The sequence below is a fragment of the Heteronotia binoei genome, chromosome 14 (assembly GCF_032191835.1).
Source record: "Heteronotia binoei isolate CCM8104 ecotype False Entrance Well chromosome 14, APGP_CSIRO_Hbin_v1, whole genome shotgun sequence".
NCBI classification, from domain to species: domain Eukaryota; kingdom Metazoa; phylum Chordata; class Lepidosauria; order Squamata; family Gekkonidae; genus Heteronotia; species Heteronotia binoei.
This window is the reverse complement of record NC_083236.1, coordinates 45,949,140-45,966,224: the sequence shown is the minus strand read 5'-3', so window position 1 is coordinate 45,966,224 and position 17,085 is coordinate 45,949,140. Positions and strand designations below refer to the sequence as shown.

General features: G+C 45.6%; 1 protein-coding gene across 1 annotated transcript in view; it reads left to right on the top strand.

Moving 5' to 3' along the window:
• Positions 1-17,085, top strand: part of LOC132582303 (capping protein, Arp2/3 and myosin-I linker protein 2-like) — a 47,927-nt gene that overhangs the window by 26,587 nt on the left and 4,255 nt on the right. The window contains exons 14-23 of the mRNA XM_060253840.1: positions 34-138; positions 1,437-1,506; positions 3,156-3,237; positions 3,572-3,668; positions 3,808-3,865; positions 6,714-6,889; positions 8,151-8,219; positions 9,300-9,393; positions 9,939-10,034; positions 15,929-16,057. Of these exons, the coding sequence (XP_060109823.1) occupies positions 34-138; positions 1,437-1,506; positions 3,156-3,237; positions 3,572-3,668; positions 3,808-3,865; positions 6,714-6,889; positions 8,151-8,219; positions 9,300-9,393; positions 9,939-10,034; positions 15,929-16,057 (976 nt within the window). The remainder of the gene's footprint in view (positions 1-33; positions 139-1,436; positions 1,507-3,155; positions 3,238-3,571; positions 3,669-3,807; positions 3,866-6,713; positions 6,890-8,150; positions 8,220-9,299; positions 9,394-9,938; positions 10,035-15,928; positions 16,058-17,085) is intronic.

The window sequence follows — 17,085 nt, the reverse complement described above, 5'->3', positions numbered from 1 at the left end:
ATCTTGCCTGAGCAAGCTACCTTTCCTTTACAGAAAGAACAGAGAAGTTCCTCTTGCTGTCGGCAAGTTCTTCAGGAAGGCTTCTGTCCTCCAACATGTTTCATTGGCTGGGACCAAGTTACCCCCGGAAGCTTTGAGGTAAGAAGGGGAGGAGTGACCAGAACAGGCTTCCAAAGATGAGAAAGAGACTTGAACATGCTTGGGTGATCTTGTGAATACTATAGGATTGGATTCTTGTCAGGGTTGCCAGGTCTTACCTGGCTGCCAGCAAGGGGACTTGCCTTATGTGCGCAAAGCACGTGCAGCATGATGACATCACCTGGAAGGGATGTAACCACACCGGGCATGTCGTGCAGGGAGGTGCTAGCATTTTGGTTTTTAAAAACTCTATGGTGCCATAGAGTTTTCTACCAAAATGCTTGAGCATCCCCCCATGCGATATGCTCGATGTGATTACATCACTTCTGGGTGACATCATCATGCCGGGCATGTTGGGCACCAGCAAAGCTCTTCAGGGACAGGGCTCCTCCACTGGCCAATCCTCTGTTGGCAGATTGGAGGCCTGAAATTGAGGGAAAACCCACTTGCAGCAGGAGGATGGGAACCCTAATTCTTGTTGAAAAGATCTGTGTGTGGAAGGAGGAGTAATACCCTCTTCTGGGACCGCCCTCCACCTTCCCCCCATTATGCTGTGCCTGGTCCCCTCAGATCAGCAATTCAGAGGACATTGGGGGCTGCTTCAGGAAGAGGGAGATGAAGAAATTGTGCTTCCATATATAAAAAATAAAAAAAATGTGCTTCCATATATAAAAAATTGTAAAACTGTGCAAGCCCCAGTCATTTCCGACTCTGGGGTGACATCACATCACAACGTTTTCATGGCAGACTTTTTATGGGGTGGTTTGCCATTGCCGTCTCCATTTACACAGGGCTTTTTTTGAGCAGGAATGCATAGGAACGCAGCTCCAGCTGGCTTGGTGTCAGGGGGTGTGGTCTAATATGCAAATTAGTTCCTGATGGGCTTTTTCTTTTAAAAAAGCCCTGCATATACTGAACTGAGATGGGATCCAGCCCGTTGTTTCCCCAGCTGTAGTTTTCTGTTTGCAAATGGTTCAGCTATTTCAAAGGCTTGCTGACGATGAATAAACTTATGAATGGAAACTCATTCATCACAAACTCATTCATCACAAACAAGTATGCACCAATGAAAGGGTGCTGGTATTTAGTAGGAGCCGAGGAAACTAAGCTGCTAGACAGCCATATGCAACAGATCTCTAGTCCCTCTAAGCCTAGTTAGGAGAGCAGAAGGAAAGAGTGTAGTAGGGACCTGAGGAGTTGGGTTGTCAGGGAAGAAAGAAAACAGAGGTGGTAGGAAACCAGTTTCCCCCCACTATGTTGAAGGCCATTGCATTCCTCTTCCTTCTGATTTGTTCCAGAGCCTTACTGCAGGGCTTGGCACGGAATTCACAGTTGAGCGGCCTGCACCTGGACCTCAGTAGCTGTGAGGTGAGAAATAATCCTTCTAAAAGTGCACACACTAGGCATTGGTGGGGCAGTTTTGAAGCACAGAAGATGTGGCTGTCCTGGCATTACTGTTTGTGAGGGGTGACAAGTGCTTGGGACTTAACAAAACCAAAAAAGTTAGCCTAATTGGGAATAACTGGATTTGATCGGCTAACAAAAAGATGGTAGAGTCTTTCCACAGAGGGCTCTGTGTGCCAGTTATGGCCGTCTAGCCTGCTGGTTGTCTCCTCCCCACCCCCAGTGTGAGGGACCCCACTTAGCATCTAGCAGAGACCAGTCTTTTTCAATAGTGGCACCCACCTTCTGGAAATGGCTGTATAAGGAAGAGAAGAAAGCGCTACTTTTTGAGGGTGTTGCTCTGTTTGTGAGGTCTTTTAATTAGGTGTAAGCAGGGTGTGTCAAACATTTTGGGCAGAATGAATGGGGGTTTACTGCATTATGGTTGATTTGGTTTTAGAATTGTAAGCCATTTTGCTCCACAAAAGAAAGAGTTTTTTAAAAAATATCTTAGTAACAGGCCTGAATACTGGGGTCATTAGATGCTCCCAACACAGATGAACTCATGAAGTTGTCTTATCAGGCCCTTGGACCATCGAGGTCAGTTTGGGCTACTCAGATTGGCAGCAGCTCTCCAGGGTCTTGGCAGCTAGAGGTATTTCCAGAGCTTTTTTTTAGCAGGAACGTGCAGGAACATAGTCCTGGCTGGCTCGGGATCAGGGGGTGTGGCCTCATATGCAAATGAGTTCCTGCTGGGCTTTTTTCTACAAAAAGCCCTATGTGTAACAATGGTGATGTCAGTGGGGTGTAGCCAAATATGCAGATGAGTTCCTGCTGGGCTTTTTCTACCAAAAAGCCCTGGGTATTTCACATCGCCTACAGCCAGGTCCTTAATTGGAGAACCTAGGACTTTCTGCATGCCAAGGAGCTGCTCTAGCACTGAGTCACAACCTGTCCCCACTCCAAAGGAGTCTGCACAAAGGAATCTAGCCAGCACATGTCCTGCTTAAGCTCATGATGATAAGACAGACTGGAAAAGACAATACTACTAGGAAAAGTGGAAGGCCATAGACAAAGAAGAATACCCAACATGAGATGAAATGACTCTATAAAGCAGGGGAGGCCAAACTGTGGCTTGGGAGTTACATGTGGCTCTTCCACACATATTATGTGGCTCTCCCAGCCCTCACCACCCCATTGGCTGGCTTGGAGAAGGCATTTGTCTCTTTAAATCACTTTGCCAAGCCAGCCAGTGACTTGGAGAATGCATTTAACATTAAAGTTGCTTTCTTTCCACGTCTCTCCCTCATCTATTTTCCTTCCTTCCTTCCTGCTCTCAAACATTTGACATTTATTCTGTGTGGTTCTTACATTAAGCAAAAAGGAAGCCACAGCTTTCATTTGCAAGATCTCAACAAGGCTGATAGGACATTGAGGTCATTAATTCATAGGGTTGCCATAAATCAGAAGCAACTTGATGCCTTGTAGCACATACACAGTGTGTGGGTCTGTGTGTGTGTGTTTATATATTTTAATCACTTGAATCCTTAAATATACTATAGGGACAACTTTCAGCTTTATGATGCGCCAGAGGTTGGTCTGAATTTTCCTTATCTCTTGTGTTAATTGCACAGCTGAGATCGGCCGGTGCCCAGGTGATCGAGGACCTGATTGTGGATGCCAGCTCCATTGGTGACTTGAATTTGTCTGACAACGGTAGGCCTGTCAGTTCCTCTGCCTTGACAGCTCAAGCTGCATTTGTCTTTGTGTTTGAAAGTGAGACTCTGCTCTCTGCAGCTAAGAGCCTGCTCTCTTGGGCACATACAACCTACCCAGCTGTGCTTAGATTGTGGATTAACAGTTACTGTGGATGTAGACTTCCATCTACAGCTACTCTTCTCTTTCTGGGATGTTAAAAAGAGCACAATGCGTGCTTGCAGCTCTCCATCTTCCCAGAAGGGCAGTCCAAATAGGTCCGTGGCTAGCTTGAAGAGGTCTGTGCCATGTGGTTGCTCACTGTGGTTGCTTACTGTGACCACTTTGTCCACAGGCTTTGATTCTGACATAGTGACATTGGTGTTGGCAATCTGTCGAAGCAGGTCCATCAGACACATCGCTCTAGGAAAGAACTTTAATATCCGGTCCAGGTAAGCTTGCTAGCACATCATCATTTTTTACAAGGTTAAAGCGCAAGGAGGTAGCTGTGAATTCAGTCTTGGTGTACCCATTCTAGCAGAATCTGGATTCATTGTACAAAAACATAGCCTTTCTGTTTCTTCCCCCCAGGGAAGCCCTGGATGATATTTTGCACCGGATTGTTCAGCTCACTCAGGATGAAGACTGTGTAAGTGTGGGAAGTAAGGCAAACTTAAAGCCTTTTCTATGAACTGTTAATTTTCACAGCTCAGTGTCTGTAAGCAGACACCATGGTTCTTCCCTCTTTGTTGCTTTTGGTCAGTATCAATGACCCCAGAACCTAAAATGGTTCTTATTGGAACTGGAGGAAATTAAGCACTGACTTTTACTTTGTACACAGAGCCATTGATCATTATGTTTTTTTCAAATCTCATCATTTGTAACAGCACTGTGATAATTAATGGGAAAAAAATTAAAAAATTGAAATGGCATTACTTGCAAATTGAAAAGCAGCATCTAATCCCCACACACTCTCCAAACAAAAATTAATAACACTTGATATGAGAATTTTATGGTTAGCCATGAGAACATGATACATAAATTTTATGGCTAGTTATGAGAGTGGTAAAGCTGCAGTACTACAGTCTGAGCTCTCTGCTCACAACCTGAGTTCGATCCCGGCGGAAGCTGGGTTCAGGTAGCTGGCTCAAGGTTGACTCAGCCTTCCATTCTTCCGAGGTCGGTAAAATGAGTACCCAGCTTGCTGGGGGGAAAGTGTAGATGACTGGGGAAGGCAATGGCAAACCACCCTGTAAAAAGTCTGCCAAGAAAACGTCCTGATGTGATGTCACCCCAGAGTCAGAAACTTGCACAGGGGACTACCTTTTTAATGAGAACATGAATCAATTAAACTGGAAGTTAAGGAAAGGAGAAAGATTTTAGAAGACCTTAGCACTGAGAAACCCCCATAGTACTTTTCCTGTCATCACTGGCAACCTGATACAGCAATTATGTTTTATATTAAAAACCATTGTCACAGATTCAGTCTGGAAAAATAGAAGAGGACAGTGAAGATACACTGGCATGCATCAGGTTGGCAGGATTGTCTGGATTCTCTATTAAAACGTGCATCTGTCCTGCTGTGACTGACAGCATACTGTCTCTGAGTCCTTAGAAGGTTGTAGTGGTGAAGTGGTCTCCTTGCAAGGAAGCAGAAACCTTTATATGCAGCAGAGAAGCTGCAAAGCTTGCAATGACCAGGGTGAAGCAGGTTCCTGGAGGCAAGGCAAGAGTCTCCACAAACATGGACCTTGAGACTGGAGCAGAAGAACCAGCAGCTTCCTAGCTAGGAACAACCTTTTCGGTCCTGGTCCCGACCTGGTGGAACTCTCTGCCTAACACCATCAGGGCCCTGCGGGATCTTATGCAATTCCACGAGCCATGTAAGGCAGAGAAGTTCCAACAGGCTTTTGGTTGAGGATGGCAATGGTTTCCTACTGAGGCTGGCGCCCTCTTTTCCTCCCTTTTCCATAATCTTCTAACTTTGTACCCCTTCTCTCCTTGCCTTGCCCAGATAGTGGCCAGGCAGTCCAAAATGGGGATGGAAACTTACAGGGACGCCATCGTTGTGATTTTTAAATCTGTTTTTCTAACTTTCTCAACTTGTTATATTGATTTTTAATGCTTTCGATATTTGTTTTATGGCATTATGTCTTCCTTTGTAGTACATTGCCTAGAGCCCGGCATAAGCTGAGATAAGGCGATTAATAAACTGAACAAACAAACAACAAGTTTGGTGTAGTGGTTAAGTGTGTGGACTCTTATCTGGGAGAACCGGGTTTGATTCCCCACTCCTCCACTTACAGCTGCTGGAATGGCCTTGGGTTAGCCACAGCTATTGCAAGAGTTGTCCTTGAAAGGGCAGCAGCAGCTGTGAGAGCCCTCTCCAGCCCCACCCACCTCACAGGGTGTCTGTTGTGGGGGAGGAAGGTAAAGGAGATTGGAGAAAGGAGCCGCTCTGAGACTCTTTGGAGTGGAGGGCGGGATATAAATCCAATATCTTCTTCTTCAACAACCACCAGCTAGTGGGCACTGTTGAACCACCAGCTAGTGGGCACTGGGTTCTCTTTGGATGTGAGAGAAGTAGAAGTGTATGGCAAGACAGGGCTTTTTTTGAGCAGGAACGCACAGGAATGCGGTTCTGGCTGGCTTGGCATCAGGGGCTTTGGCCTAATATGCAAAGGATTCCCTGCAAAGCTTTTTTTTACTAAAAATCCTTGTGCAAAACAACAGTTACATAAGGGGGGTGGCCTAATATGCAAATGAGTTAATGCTAGGCTTTTCCTACCAAAATCCCCATGAGATACAAGTATGACATCGGGGTGTGGCTTAATATGAAAATAAGTTCCTGCTGGGCTTTTTCTACCACAAATCCCTGTGAGAAATAATGGTAACATCAGAGGGGGGGGTGGCCTCAAATCAGGGGTGGAATTCTAGCAGGAGCTCCTTTGCATATTAGGCCACACACCCCTGATGTAGCCAAGCCTCCAAGAGCTTACACGGATCATCTTTGTAAGCTCTTGGAGGATTGGCTACATCAGGGGTGTGTGGCCTAATATGCAGAGGAGCTCCTGCTAGAATTCCACCCCTGCCTAAAATACAAATGAGTTCCTGCTGGGCTTATCTACAAAAAGCTCTCTGAGAAGCTCACTGCGACAAGACTGTGCCCTACCAGCTTCAAGGCAGCTGCACGTTTTTCGAAGAGAGTGCTGGAGGAGGCTTCGCTCCCCCCTCATTTCTGGATGCCAGCTGCCTCGAAGCCAGTAGGGCCCAGCCTTGTCGTGCTTCTTGGAGGGAGAGAGGGAGGGAGGGAGGGAGGGGAGCGCTGCAGAGGGAGTGGGGGAGGTGGCAGTGGCATCAGCAGCAGGGGGGGGTGGCGAGCAGGGAGCCTGCCTGGGGTGCCATGTGCCCTAGGGCCGGCATTGTGTGCTGCACACTGTACCTTCTGCAGGCAACTAAGGGGACCCCTGTTCATACAACTCCTTGCCTTTATTTAGTCTGTCAGATCCCTGTCGGTGGCAGAATCCCGCCTGAAGCTGGGAACCAGCATTCTCTTGGCTAGCTTGGGAAGCAGCAGCAGCAACCTTGTCACGCTGGACATCAGTGGCAACACCATGGGAGACTTCGGTGCCAAGATACTGGCAAAAGCCTTGTCATTGAACACTACGCTCAGGTGCGTCAATCCCATTGCTTTCTACCACCCCCACCACACCCTCTCTGAGGGGAAGAGCTGCTGCCAGCCCACACAACTTGTGGCTTGCCACAATGAACACAGCCAGGGCATGACAGACCATCAGCCTATTAGGGAAGACATTTTGGGCTGCAGAACGTGGGAGAAATGAGAGAAAGTTGTATGCTGTAGGTGGAAGTTGTTCCATCTGCGGAAACAGTCTGATGGGCCAGGCTTTGGTTACTTTGGTTGGACTGATTTTTGTATGAAAGCTTAGATTATTCCTATGCACAGGCTGCTTCTCCAAACTGTGAAAGGTTCCAGAGGGAATGCTTTACCCAGCTGGGTTCTCTTTGGATGTGAGAGAAGTAGAAGTGTATGGTATAGGGTTCCCTCTCATAGATTACTGCCTTGTTGTGGCGAGAGGGCTTGCATGGTTCAATGAGGCTGTGGGCTATGCCATGCAGGGCCACCCAAGATGGACAGGCCACAGCTGAGAACCCAGACTAAAAGTGATCCACTGGAGAAGGAAATGGCAAACCACCCCAGTATCCTTGCTAAGAAAATCCCATGAACAGAAACAAAAGGCTAAAAGATATGATGCTGGAAGATGAGCCCCTCAGGTCAGAAGGTGCCCAATATGCTACTTGGAAGAGAGTTCAAGTAACCACAGAAAGAGTGAAGCAGCTGGGCCAAAGCCGAAAGGACACTCAGCTGTGAATGTGTCTGATGGTGAAAGAATTCCACCCCTGGTTAGAATAATAGAATCATAGAGTTGGACGGGACTTCTTCCAGGGTCAGATTGCTTCAGACCAACACCTTCAGGCTACCCATTCAAATCTGTTTCTCTCTCTCTCTGTCCCTGATCTGTCTGACACTCATCAGCCTCTCCCTCCAGCTAGATGGGAAGCTCATCTCTTCCTGTCTTGATGGAAACTTGGCTAGAGCCAGGTCTTCTTTGAACAGGAACGCACAGGAATACAGTTCCAGCTGGCTTGGTATCAGGGGGTGTGGCCTAATATGCAAATGAGTTCCTGCTGGGTGCCAACCAAAAAAGCCCTGGCTCAGAGCTGTGTCCTTAGGCTTATTAAGGGGAAATCGACACTCATTAAGAATCATTGCCATTCTTTTGTTGTACAGGATAGTCTGATTCTCAGCCATCAGCATGCAAGCCCGTAACTTTATATACAAAACGTGCTTCTTGTCTTTCAATAAGGAAACAGCATGCTTTGATAAAGCACCTTTCTCCCCCTTTTGTGCTCAGGACTCTTATTTGGGACAGGAACAACACAACAGTGAACGGATTCCTGGATGTGGCCCGTGCTTTGGAGAGGTGGGTGTCCATCTTTTCCTCAGTGACAGCTGCTTGCTTGCAACTTAATCCAAGAAAAGGAAATTGGGTGGGGGGCGGGGTGTGGGAAGGAAGGAAGTGATAAGTCCCTTCACACTGCAAAGAATTTGCTAACTTTTGAACCTTGAGTGACTTTCCAGGGTTGCAGTATTGATTCACAGACTTTCTATCCAAATTTTTTTTATTTGATTAATGCTGAAAAAAGGAGCAGTGGGAAAATTAACCCCTCTCAACCAAAGAGAGCCAGTCTGGTGTAGTGGTTAAGTGCACGGACTCTTCTCTCAGAGAACGGGGTTTGATTCCCCACTCCTCTACTTGCAGCTGCTGGAATGGCCTTGGGTCAGCCATAGCTTTCGTAGGAGTTGTCCTTGAAAGGGCAGCTGCTGTGAGAGTCCTCTTAGCCCTACTCACATCACAGGGTGTCTGTTGTGGGGGGTGGGGGTGGGAAAGCTCAAGGAGATTGTGACCACTCTGAGACTCTGAGATTCAGAGTATAGGGCAGGATATAAATCCAATATCTTCTTAAAACAATGCTTACAACTTTGTTCACACTGTGCTAGATATATGCTGCAAGCCACATCATATGTGATAATTTCATGTCTACCATGATATGTGCCTGCCTACAGTATTCATTAGAGCCCTGTGGCTCAAAGTGGTAAAGCTGCAGTACTGCAGTCCTAAGCTCTGCTCATGACCTGAGTTCAGTCCTGGCGGAAGCTGGGTTCAAGCAGCCGGCTCCAGGTTGACTCAGCCTTCCATCCTTCCGAGGTCGGTAAAATGAGTACCCAGCTTGCTGGGGGGAAAGTGTAGATGACTGGGGATGGTAATGGCAATCCACCCTGTAAAAAGTCTGCTGTGAAAACATTGTTAAAGCAACGTCACCCCAGAGTTGGAAACGACTGGTGCTTGCACAGGGGACTACCTTTACCTTTATCATGTTCATTGGGAAAACTGGCATATGTGTTCAGTGCTGCACATGGCAACTTCTTATGCCATGTGGGTCTGGATCAGAAGCCCACTGAGGCCTGGGATGATCTGATGAAATCTGTGTTTGTTTCTAAGGAATTTCACCCTGAAGGTTATGCCTTTGCCCATGACTGATGTGGCTCAGGCATATCGAAGCCAACCAGAGAAAATGGAAGAAGTTGTGCACAAGGTAAAAGAGGGAGGGGGTGAAAGTTAGGAATTTAAATACAGGTTATATAAGAATATAAGAAGAGCCCTGCTGGATCAGACCAGTGGTCCACCTAGCCCAGCATCCTGTCTCACACACTGGCCAACAAATTCCTCCGGAAGGCCAACAACAGAGCATAGAGGCAAAGGCCTTCTCCTGATGTTGCCTCCTAGCACTGGTATTCAGAGCCTCTGAATGTGGAGGTTCCCTTTAGTTACCTACCACATTGTCTTGAAACCCTTTCTGAGCATCTAGGACCCAAACATACTCCAAGCAAGGTGTGTGCATTGTGATGTGCTCAGCATTACCCAGCACGAAATGCTTTTCTTTCTTTCTTTCTTTCTTTCTTTCTTTCTTTCTTTCTTTCTTTCTTTCTTTCTTTCTTTCTTTCTTTCTTTCTTTCTTTCTTTCTTTCTTTCTTTCTTTCTTTCTTTCTTTCTTTCTTTCTTTCTTTTTTCCATCCTTCCATCCTTCCTGTTTTTTTGGAGTGCCAGTGCTGTGACTCATGCCTCTTTTGCATTCTGCAGATACAGTCTTATCTCACGAGAAATCAAATGCAAGAAATCTTCTCCAAGGAGAAACTGCAGTTGCAGTCAGACAGCATAGCCAGCTCTTCCAAACAGGTGGGAACTCTGGGGTCCTTGTTTGCCTCCCTCTGTTTTCCAAGGGGTGTAGGAAACCTCTGGGAAGGACAAAAAGTAGTGTCTTAAAGCAGGGGTCCCCAACCCCGGGCCGTGGACCAGTACCGGTCCGTGGGCTGTTAGCAACAGGGCCGTGAGCTGTATAATTATTTCATTATATATTACAATGTAGAAATGATAATAAGATGATGACATTGGATTTATATCCTGCCCTCCACTCCGAATTTCTCAGAGTGGCTCACAATCTCATTTACTTCCCTCCCCCACAACAGACACCCTGTGAGGTGGGTGGGGCTGAGATGGCTCTCACAGTAGCTGCACTTTCAAGGACAATCTCCATGAGAGCTGTTCCAGCAGGTGCAAGTGGAGGAGTGGGGAATCAAACCCAGTTCTCCCAAATAAGAATCCGCACACTTAACCATCATACCAAACTAATAGAAATAAATCACACAATTGTATTATCCCAAAAGCATCACACACAGCCCCGGTTTGTGGGAATATGGTCTTCCACAAAACCGGTCCTTGGTGCCAAAAAGGTTGGGGACCGCTCCCTTAAAGGATGCAGGAGCTGGACCTGATGAATAGCCCGTCCAGGGTTGAAATCTCTTCTCTGGCTGCAGGCCATTTTCTCATGCTTGTCATAGATGATTCACTCCAGGAGGTCTCTTCCTTTCAGATTATATCAGGGAGGAGTACAGCCCCATCTAAACGCCAGGCCCAGAAAGTGGAGTGTGCAAAGGAGGGCTTAAAAGTGGAGGGCAGAAAAGTGGTCTGCAGTAATAACCAGATCAAGGAAAAACAAAAGAACAATTTGTGCAGCACGAAAAGTAATTTATTAACCTTGACAGTCCCTAAGAGCCCCACTAAAGCATTTCAGGGGTAAGGTTGCCAGCCTCCAGGTGGGACCTGGAGATCTCCTGGAATTACAGTTGAGATTACAGAGATTAGTTCCCTTGGAGAAAATGGCTCCTTTAGAGGGTGGACCATATGGAATTATACCCTGCCGAGTCCCTCTGCTCTCCAAACTCTGCCCTTCTTAGGCTTCACTCCCAAATTTCCAGGAATATCCCAGCCCAGAGCAGGCAATCCTATCAAGGGGATCTGTAAAAATAAATATAAATAAATCTCAAGAATGATAGGCACAGGTAGCATCCAAATAATGTATTTAAACAGTGTTAAAAAAACAATGCTAGCTGAGCATGGAGGAAATACATAGCGGATGTTCAGTAGCCAGAAACTGGTGCATACTGAATAAATCTACGTCAGTTTCATAGCAGGTCCATTTTGAGAAAGCATATTCTAAGATGCTCATTTATTAGAACATAGTTCTTAAACAAAAGGTACAGACACTAGTCTCAGAAAGACACAGAGCTTAAGAAGTAGAATATACTTAACTTGGAGAGTCACTTTGCCAGAAACATTGCAGTTGAGCTTCAAGGAAAAAGAATGAGTTGGACAGTCTTTATCTCACGTAAGCAAATCTCTGACTTTTTGCTTAACCCATAAGGGACCAGAGCATTCAGTCTCAAAATCTCCTCTGCCATTTTTCAGTAACATTCTGTCATTATAATGATCTAATCTGTGTACATAATGAAGCAGGAGTCAAGTCACACCTTTAAGACCAACCAATTGGTTGGTCTTAAAGGTGTGACTTGACTCCTGCTTTGTTCAACTGCTTCAGACCAACACGGCTGCCCACTTGGATCTGTGTACACAATGGTTGTACTCTAGAGATGTTGGGCCAGTGAAATGTCTTGTTTGTTTGATTTTACACAAACATTACTTTTATGTTCAGAAAAGTGTATTCCTAGAAGCAGGGGTAATTTTGTAGAAAAATAGGTAGTGGAGTTCGTCCAGGGATTGTTATGTAGCTGCACCTACTATTCAATGGACAAGGTAGGCAGGAGGAGGAGGGGCTGTCAGAAAGGTTCAGGAGCTGTGAACCTTTCTTTTCACATCTTTTTACAAGAGCATTTTAATATTAGCAACTGAGTTAGAACTGCCCATAGTAACACTCTTACAAATGTATTGTTTTTTGTCTGTAGGAGAAATGAAACTTTTCAAGCTGTGTGTAAATTAACAAAATGTGTCATTTCCACAGGGAAAGTGTCCCTGGGGCAACATGATCCTAGAGAGAACCATTGGTTCCTTGCAGGTTGAAACAGATTGCTATGTGCAAATTGATCTGTCAACTTAAATAGTCTCTTCCATCCTTCCAAGGTTGGTAAAATGAGTACCCAGCTTGCTGGGGGAAAAGAATAGATCAGGGGTGGCCAACGGTAGATCTCCAGATGTTTTTTTGCCTACAACTCCCATCAGCCTCAGCCATTGGCCATGCTGGCTGGGGCTGATGGGAGTTGTAGGCAAAAAACATCTCGAGAGCTACCATTGACCACCCCTGGAATAGATGACTGCGGAAGGCAATGGCAAACCACCCCGTAAAAAAGTCTGCTGTGAAAATGTCATGATGCGACGTCACCCCAGAGTCGGAAATGGCTGGTGCTTGTACAGGGGACTACCTTATTATTATTATTATTATTATGACTGACATTTATGTGGTTAAAAGTTCAGCTAAGTGAGAGTCTTCTAAGGTCAGTTTTCCCCCTAGGTTTGCAGGAGACCTAAACTGCTACAAGCAGTGACCTTAGAATAAGCTGTGCGTAGGACTTGACTTTGAAGAGTCCTGTGGCGCAGAGTGGTGCAGTCCAAGCTCTGCTCACAACCTGAGTTTGATCCCGGCAGAAGCTGGGTTCAGGTAGCCGGCTCAAGGTTGACTTAGCCTTCCATACTTCTGAGGTTGGTAAAATGAGTACTGGAGAAGGCCAAGGCCATAGCTAGAATTTCATGTTTGGTGGGGCCCACAGCACGATTTGTTGTTTGCGGGGGCTGGGGGCCACCCTGTTTGGTGGCCTTGGGCTCTCAGCACTGTAAGCTGCCTTGAGTTCCACAAGCTAACCCCCCTTCATCTGGACAGTCACAGCGGCTCTGCTCCCCCACCCCTTTCTTGCATGCCCCTCTCTCAGAGACAGAGACCTCTTGAATCCCCCCCACCTTTGCTTTGCACCCTGTGTTATGGAGAGAGAAAAGCAAAAAGACCAGCAGCAATGCTACTCCTTGTTTAGAGTGGTGGTGAGCGAAAGGGACAGATTGAGGGCCCCCCAAATGAGGGGCCATACAGTTGGAAGGGGGGGTTAAAAGGATGGGCCTGGCCCCTCCTGGGCCCCACTGTAGCTATGGGTCTGGGGAAGGCAATGGCAAATCACCCTGTAAAAAGTCTGCCATGAAAACCTTGTGAAAGCAATGTCACCCCAGAGTTGGAAATGTCTGGTGCTTGCACATGGGATTACTTTTACCTTTAAGACTTGACTCAGGTACCCTTTAGCTGCCAAATTTTGTTTGAAGAGTATTGCTTCTTTTTGAAATTCCTGTGTATTGGCAGAATTTCTCCTAATCCTTAAAAACTAACTGTACAGCAGGTTATTCTTCATGTACAGTGCGGATGGTGGCTGTCATACCTGCAGAAAGAATTTTTATCAGCGAGGGATTTTTTTGGTTTTTTTAAATGTAGACTATATACATCTTATCTTTCTTACTAACCACGACATCCAAAAAGTAGATGTGCCTGTCATTTAAATGCATGTCAGGCTTGGTATTCTCATCCTGCACATTTAGACAGTTGTGGCAGCCTTACGCCGGGTTCTGACTACCTTTCCACAAGAAGATAACACTATCGATATAGTACTTCCATTTAGTTATATGTTCCCAGAAAGGATTGTCCATGGATAAATTGTTCTTCAAAATGATCCGTGTACAGGTTAGCCATCTCTGGTGCCATAGGGGACAACATGGAAATACTTTTGACCTGCCAGTAAAATTTATCATTAAATAGGAAGTAATGCTATCTCCAGTAATGCCAGGGGAAAAGATGTAGGAGAATATTTGTCTTTTTGTTTCAAATGCTTTCTTTGATGGATGATGCCCCTGTCTAGGGGGGTATTGATATAGAGAGATGCAATGTTAAAAGTAATGTAACAGTTTATTCACATCAATGCATGATCTTTCACCCAACCTGTTGATGAAATCAGTGATACCTTTTATATAAAATGGTATCATAGGGACAAATGGTCTGGGAAGGAAGCCCAAATATTTGGAAATAGCTTCAAAATCTGAATCACAGCCAAAAACAATAACTCTCCCGGGATAAGGAGGAATATTCTTATGAATTTTAAATATAATTTTTGGGTTTGAGATTTGGGTTATCTACAAATTGTCTCTCACATGGAGAGATGCACCCAATGATTTTGCCTTCTTCCAATCAAATCTTAATGTTATTCTGGATGTATCTGATCAGAATAATGACTTCAAGGAACATAATATGATTGATTATTAAGTTGTCCTATAACTTCTGATTCATAATCGTATCTATTCTATATGTCAATGACTCACCCACATCTACTTCTTTAATAATGCTATTATTATTTTAGCTAAACTGCATAATGCTATTTTTCAAGTGTACAGGAATTGGTCCATTTAGGCTTGGTATTGTTTTCTGATCTTTTCAGGGTAAGAAGTATTTTATTTTCAAAAAGCTGGATAACAAGTAGGATAGGACCTGAGGTTATAAAAGCTTAAAATAAAACATGCTTAAAACATTAGTACTTGTTGGTCTTAAAGGTGCTTTCCTTGTATCTCTCCTGTGCAATCCAAGGAAATGGGCAAAGGAAGCTCTGGCTCTTTCCTTCCTTCTCCAGGGGACCAGGAGGGGGAGGAGCCTCAGCCAACAGAAGGGAGGCTTGGCTCAGTAGCTCTGCTGTGCAATTAAGAGAGCCTGGCAAAGCAAGCTCTGCCTCCTGCCCCTTCCTCCCCAAGGGAGGCGCCTCAGCCAATAGAGAAAATAGAGGTTTTGCTCTGTAGTTCCTGTGTGATTGAGCAAGCCTTGCAAAGCAAGCTGTTATTCAAAAGGAAGCAAGAGAGAGGGAGAAGGAAGCAGATGACAGCCAGTTGCTCGGGGGCCTGATAGGAGTCCTCTGGGGGCCTGATTCTGACCCCGGGTTGCATGTTTGACACCCCTGATCTATACAGCTTTCACACAGTGTGTTTAATTTTTAATAGGAGAGGCTGGTTTCAAACAGAAAGACAGAGGCATGAATAAGATAGATCCTCATAAGGAATGTTTATAAGCCTGTTTCCATCCTGTTGAAACTGCCATGGCTCCCAACCAAAAAAACCTAGAAAAAGGAACTCTGTAAAACGAACTAGGGATCCCCAGTTCTTTGCAACCAGATAATTCTCAAAAGTGTTCCCTGATTTTTTTTGAAGGAAATCATTGCCATGCCTTCATTTTTCAAGCTGGTTTCTGTCTATACTGAGCCAGGACTAGAACCTGATGAAAGAGCCCGGTGTTCACACTGAAATGAGAAGCTTAATGCTGTGATTAGAGAATGTAGAACGGGGTTCCTAAATAATTGAGCTGTTAAACTGAAGAAAGAATTGAAACGTCATCAAAATCTAGAGAGATGTCTTTTTAAGAAAGCGGCTGCATTGAAGTTACACTCCTCAGGAGCACCCACCTTGTGAATTTCAGTTGGACAATTTCCAAATTTGGATTTATATCTATTCATTTGGGGACCGGATTTTTTGGCCCCTTGGGGTTTCTGTTACTTTAAAAGGCCCTAGCAGCCTCTATCATTATTGTATTGCTTATTATGTGCTGTATACAATCCTTATAATATATTTTTGCAAACTGAAAGACCGTGTATAACTTGGTGGCTTTGATCAGTCTGCTAATTACACCAAGTGCCCTTCAAGCAGCAGGACTGGAATCTTGGCAAACCCCCATCTTCTGGTGACCTCCTGCTTCTTGCCCTGTGTTCTAGGTCGTGACGCAGACCTGCCAGTCTGTGCAGCAGAGTGTTGAGATGCTCAGCTCTGTCCAGGATGTGGAAGTGAAAGCTGACATCCTCCGGGCAAAGGAAGCCATCGTGGATGCCCATCTTGCCATCAGTGTGAGTCTGCCCCCTTCAGTGTCCCATAAATGTTAGTTCTGGCAAGTTTTACACCCAGCACTTCTCCTGTTCTGGACCTCAAACATCAGAGCTAAGAATCAGGGGATGGGGGGCTTTTTTCTGTTGTGGCACCTTGCCTTTGGCACCTACCTTACTATCCTTTAGGAACCAAGCAGCAATGACAGTCTGGGGATCTCCTGGAATTATAGTTCATCTCCAGACTGCAGAGAAAATAGATGCTTTGGAGCAGGGGTGTCGAACTCATGAGGGCTGAATCTGACATAAATGAGACCTTGTTGGGCCAGGCCAGGCTATGTTGGGCCGGGCCATGTAAGTACTTTTTTAAGATTAGGTAGCAGAAATATAAACTTTTTAAAGGACACAGACAAACATGACTGAATTTTTTTTTAAAAGCCCCTTAAAATATGCTTAAAACTTGTTGGTCTTAAAGGTGCTTCCCTTGTATCTCTCCCATTGGATCCAGGAAACTGGGCAAAGGGAGCTCTGGCTCTTGTTAGTATTAAGTCTGCCTTTACACAGTTTTACAGCTATAACATCACAGCAAGTGATCTAGCTGGCAGGCTAGGTCACAGTGACCTTATCTACAAGCCGGTTCTAGCCGATAAAGGACAGGTGGAAAGTACCTGCTGAGTCAGCATGACTATGGACTGCCAGGATTGGCTGATGGAACTATATATGGACTGCACTACCAGTGCACAGGTCTCTCTTTGAGGAGTCACATGCTGGCGGAGCACTTTGATCCTACGGTTGATGTATATTACTGCACTAGTGAACACGTTGTATATAATCTGTAAATACACTGTTTTAGCACTAGCTGCAGGTGTCTGGCTCCCTTACTTACTGGGGCTCACTGTTGTATATATCACACCGCTCACTCTGCACACACCCGCACCGACAGCTCTTTCCCTCCCTAGGCTTCCCAACCCTCCCGCCCTGGCGGGGGACCCCAGAATTTCCACCCTCTTCCCCCGCTCCCCAAAAAAACGGAAGCGGGGGGGGGAAACGGC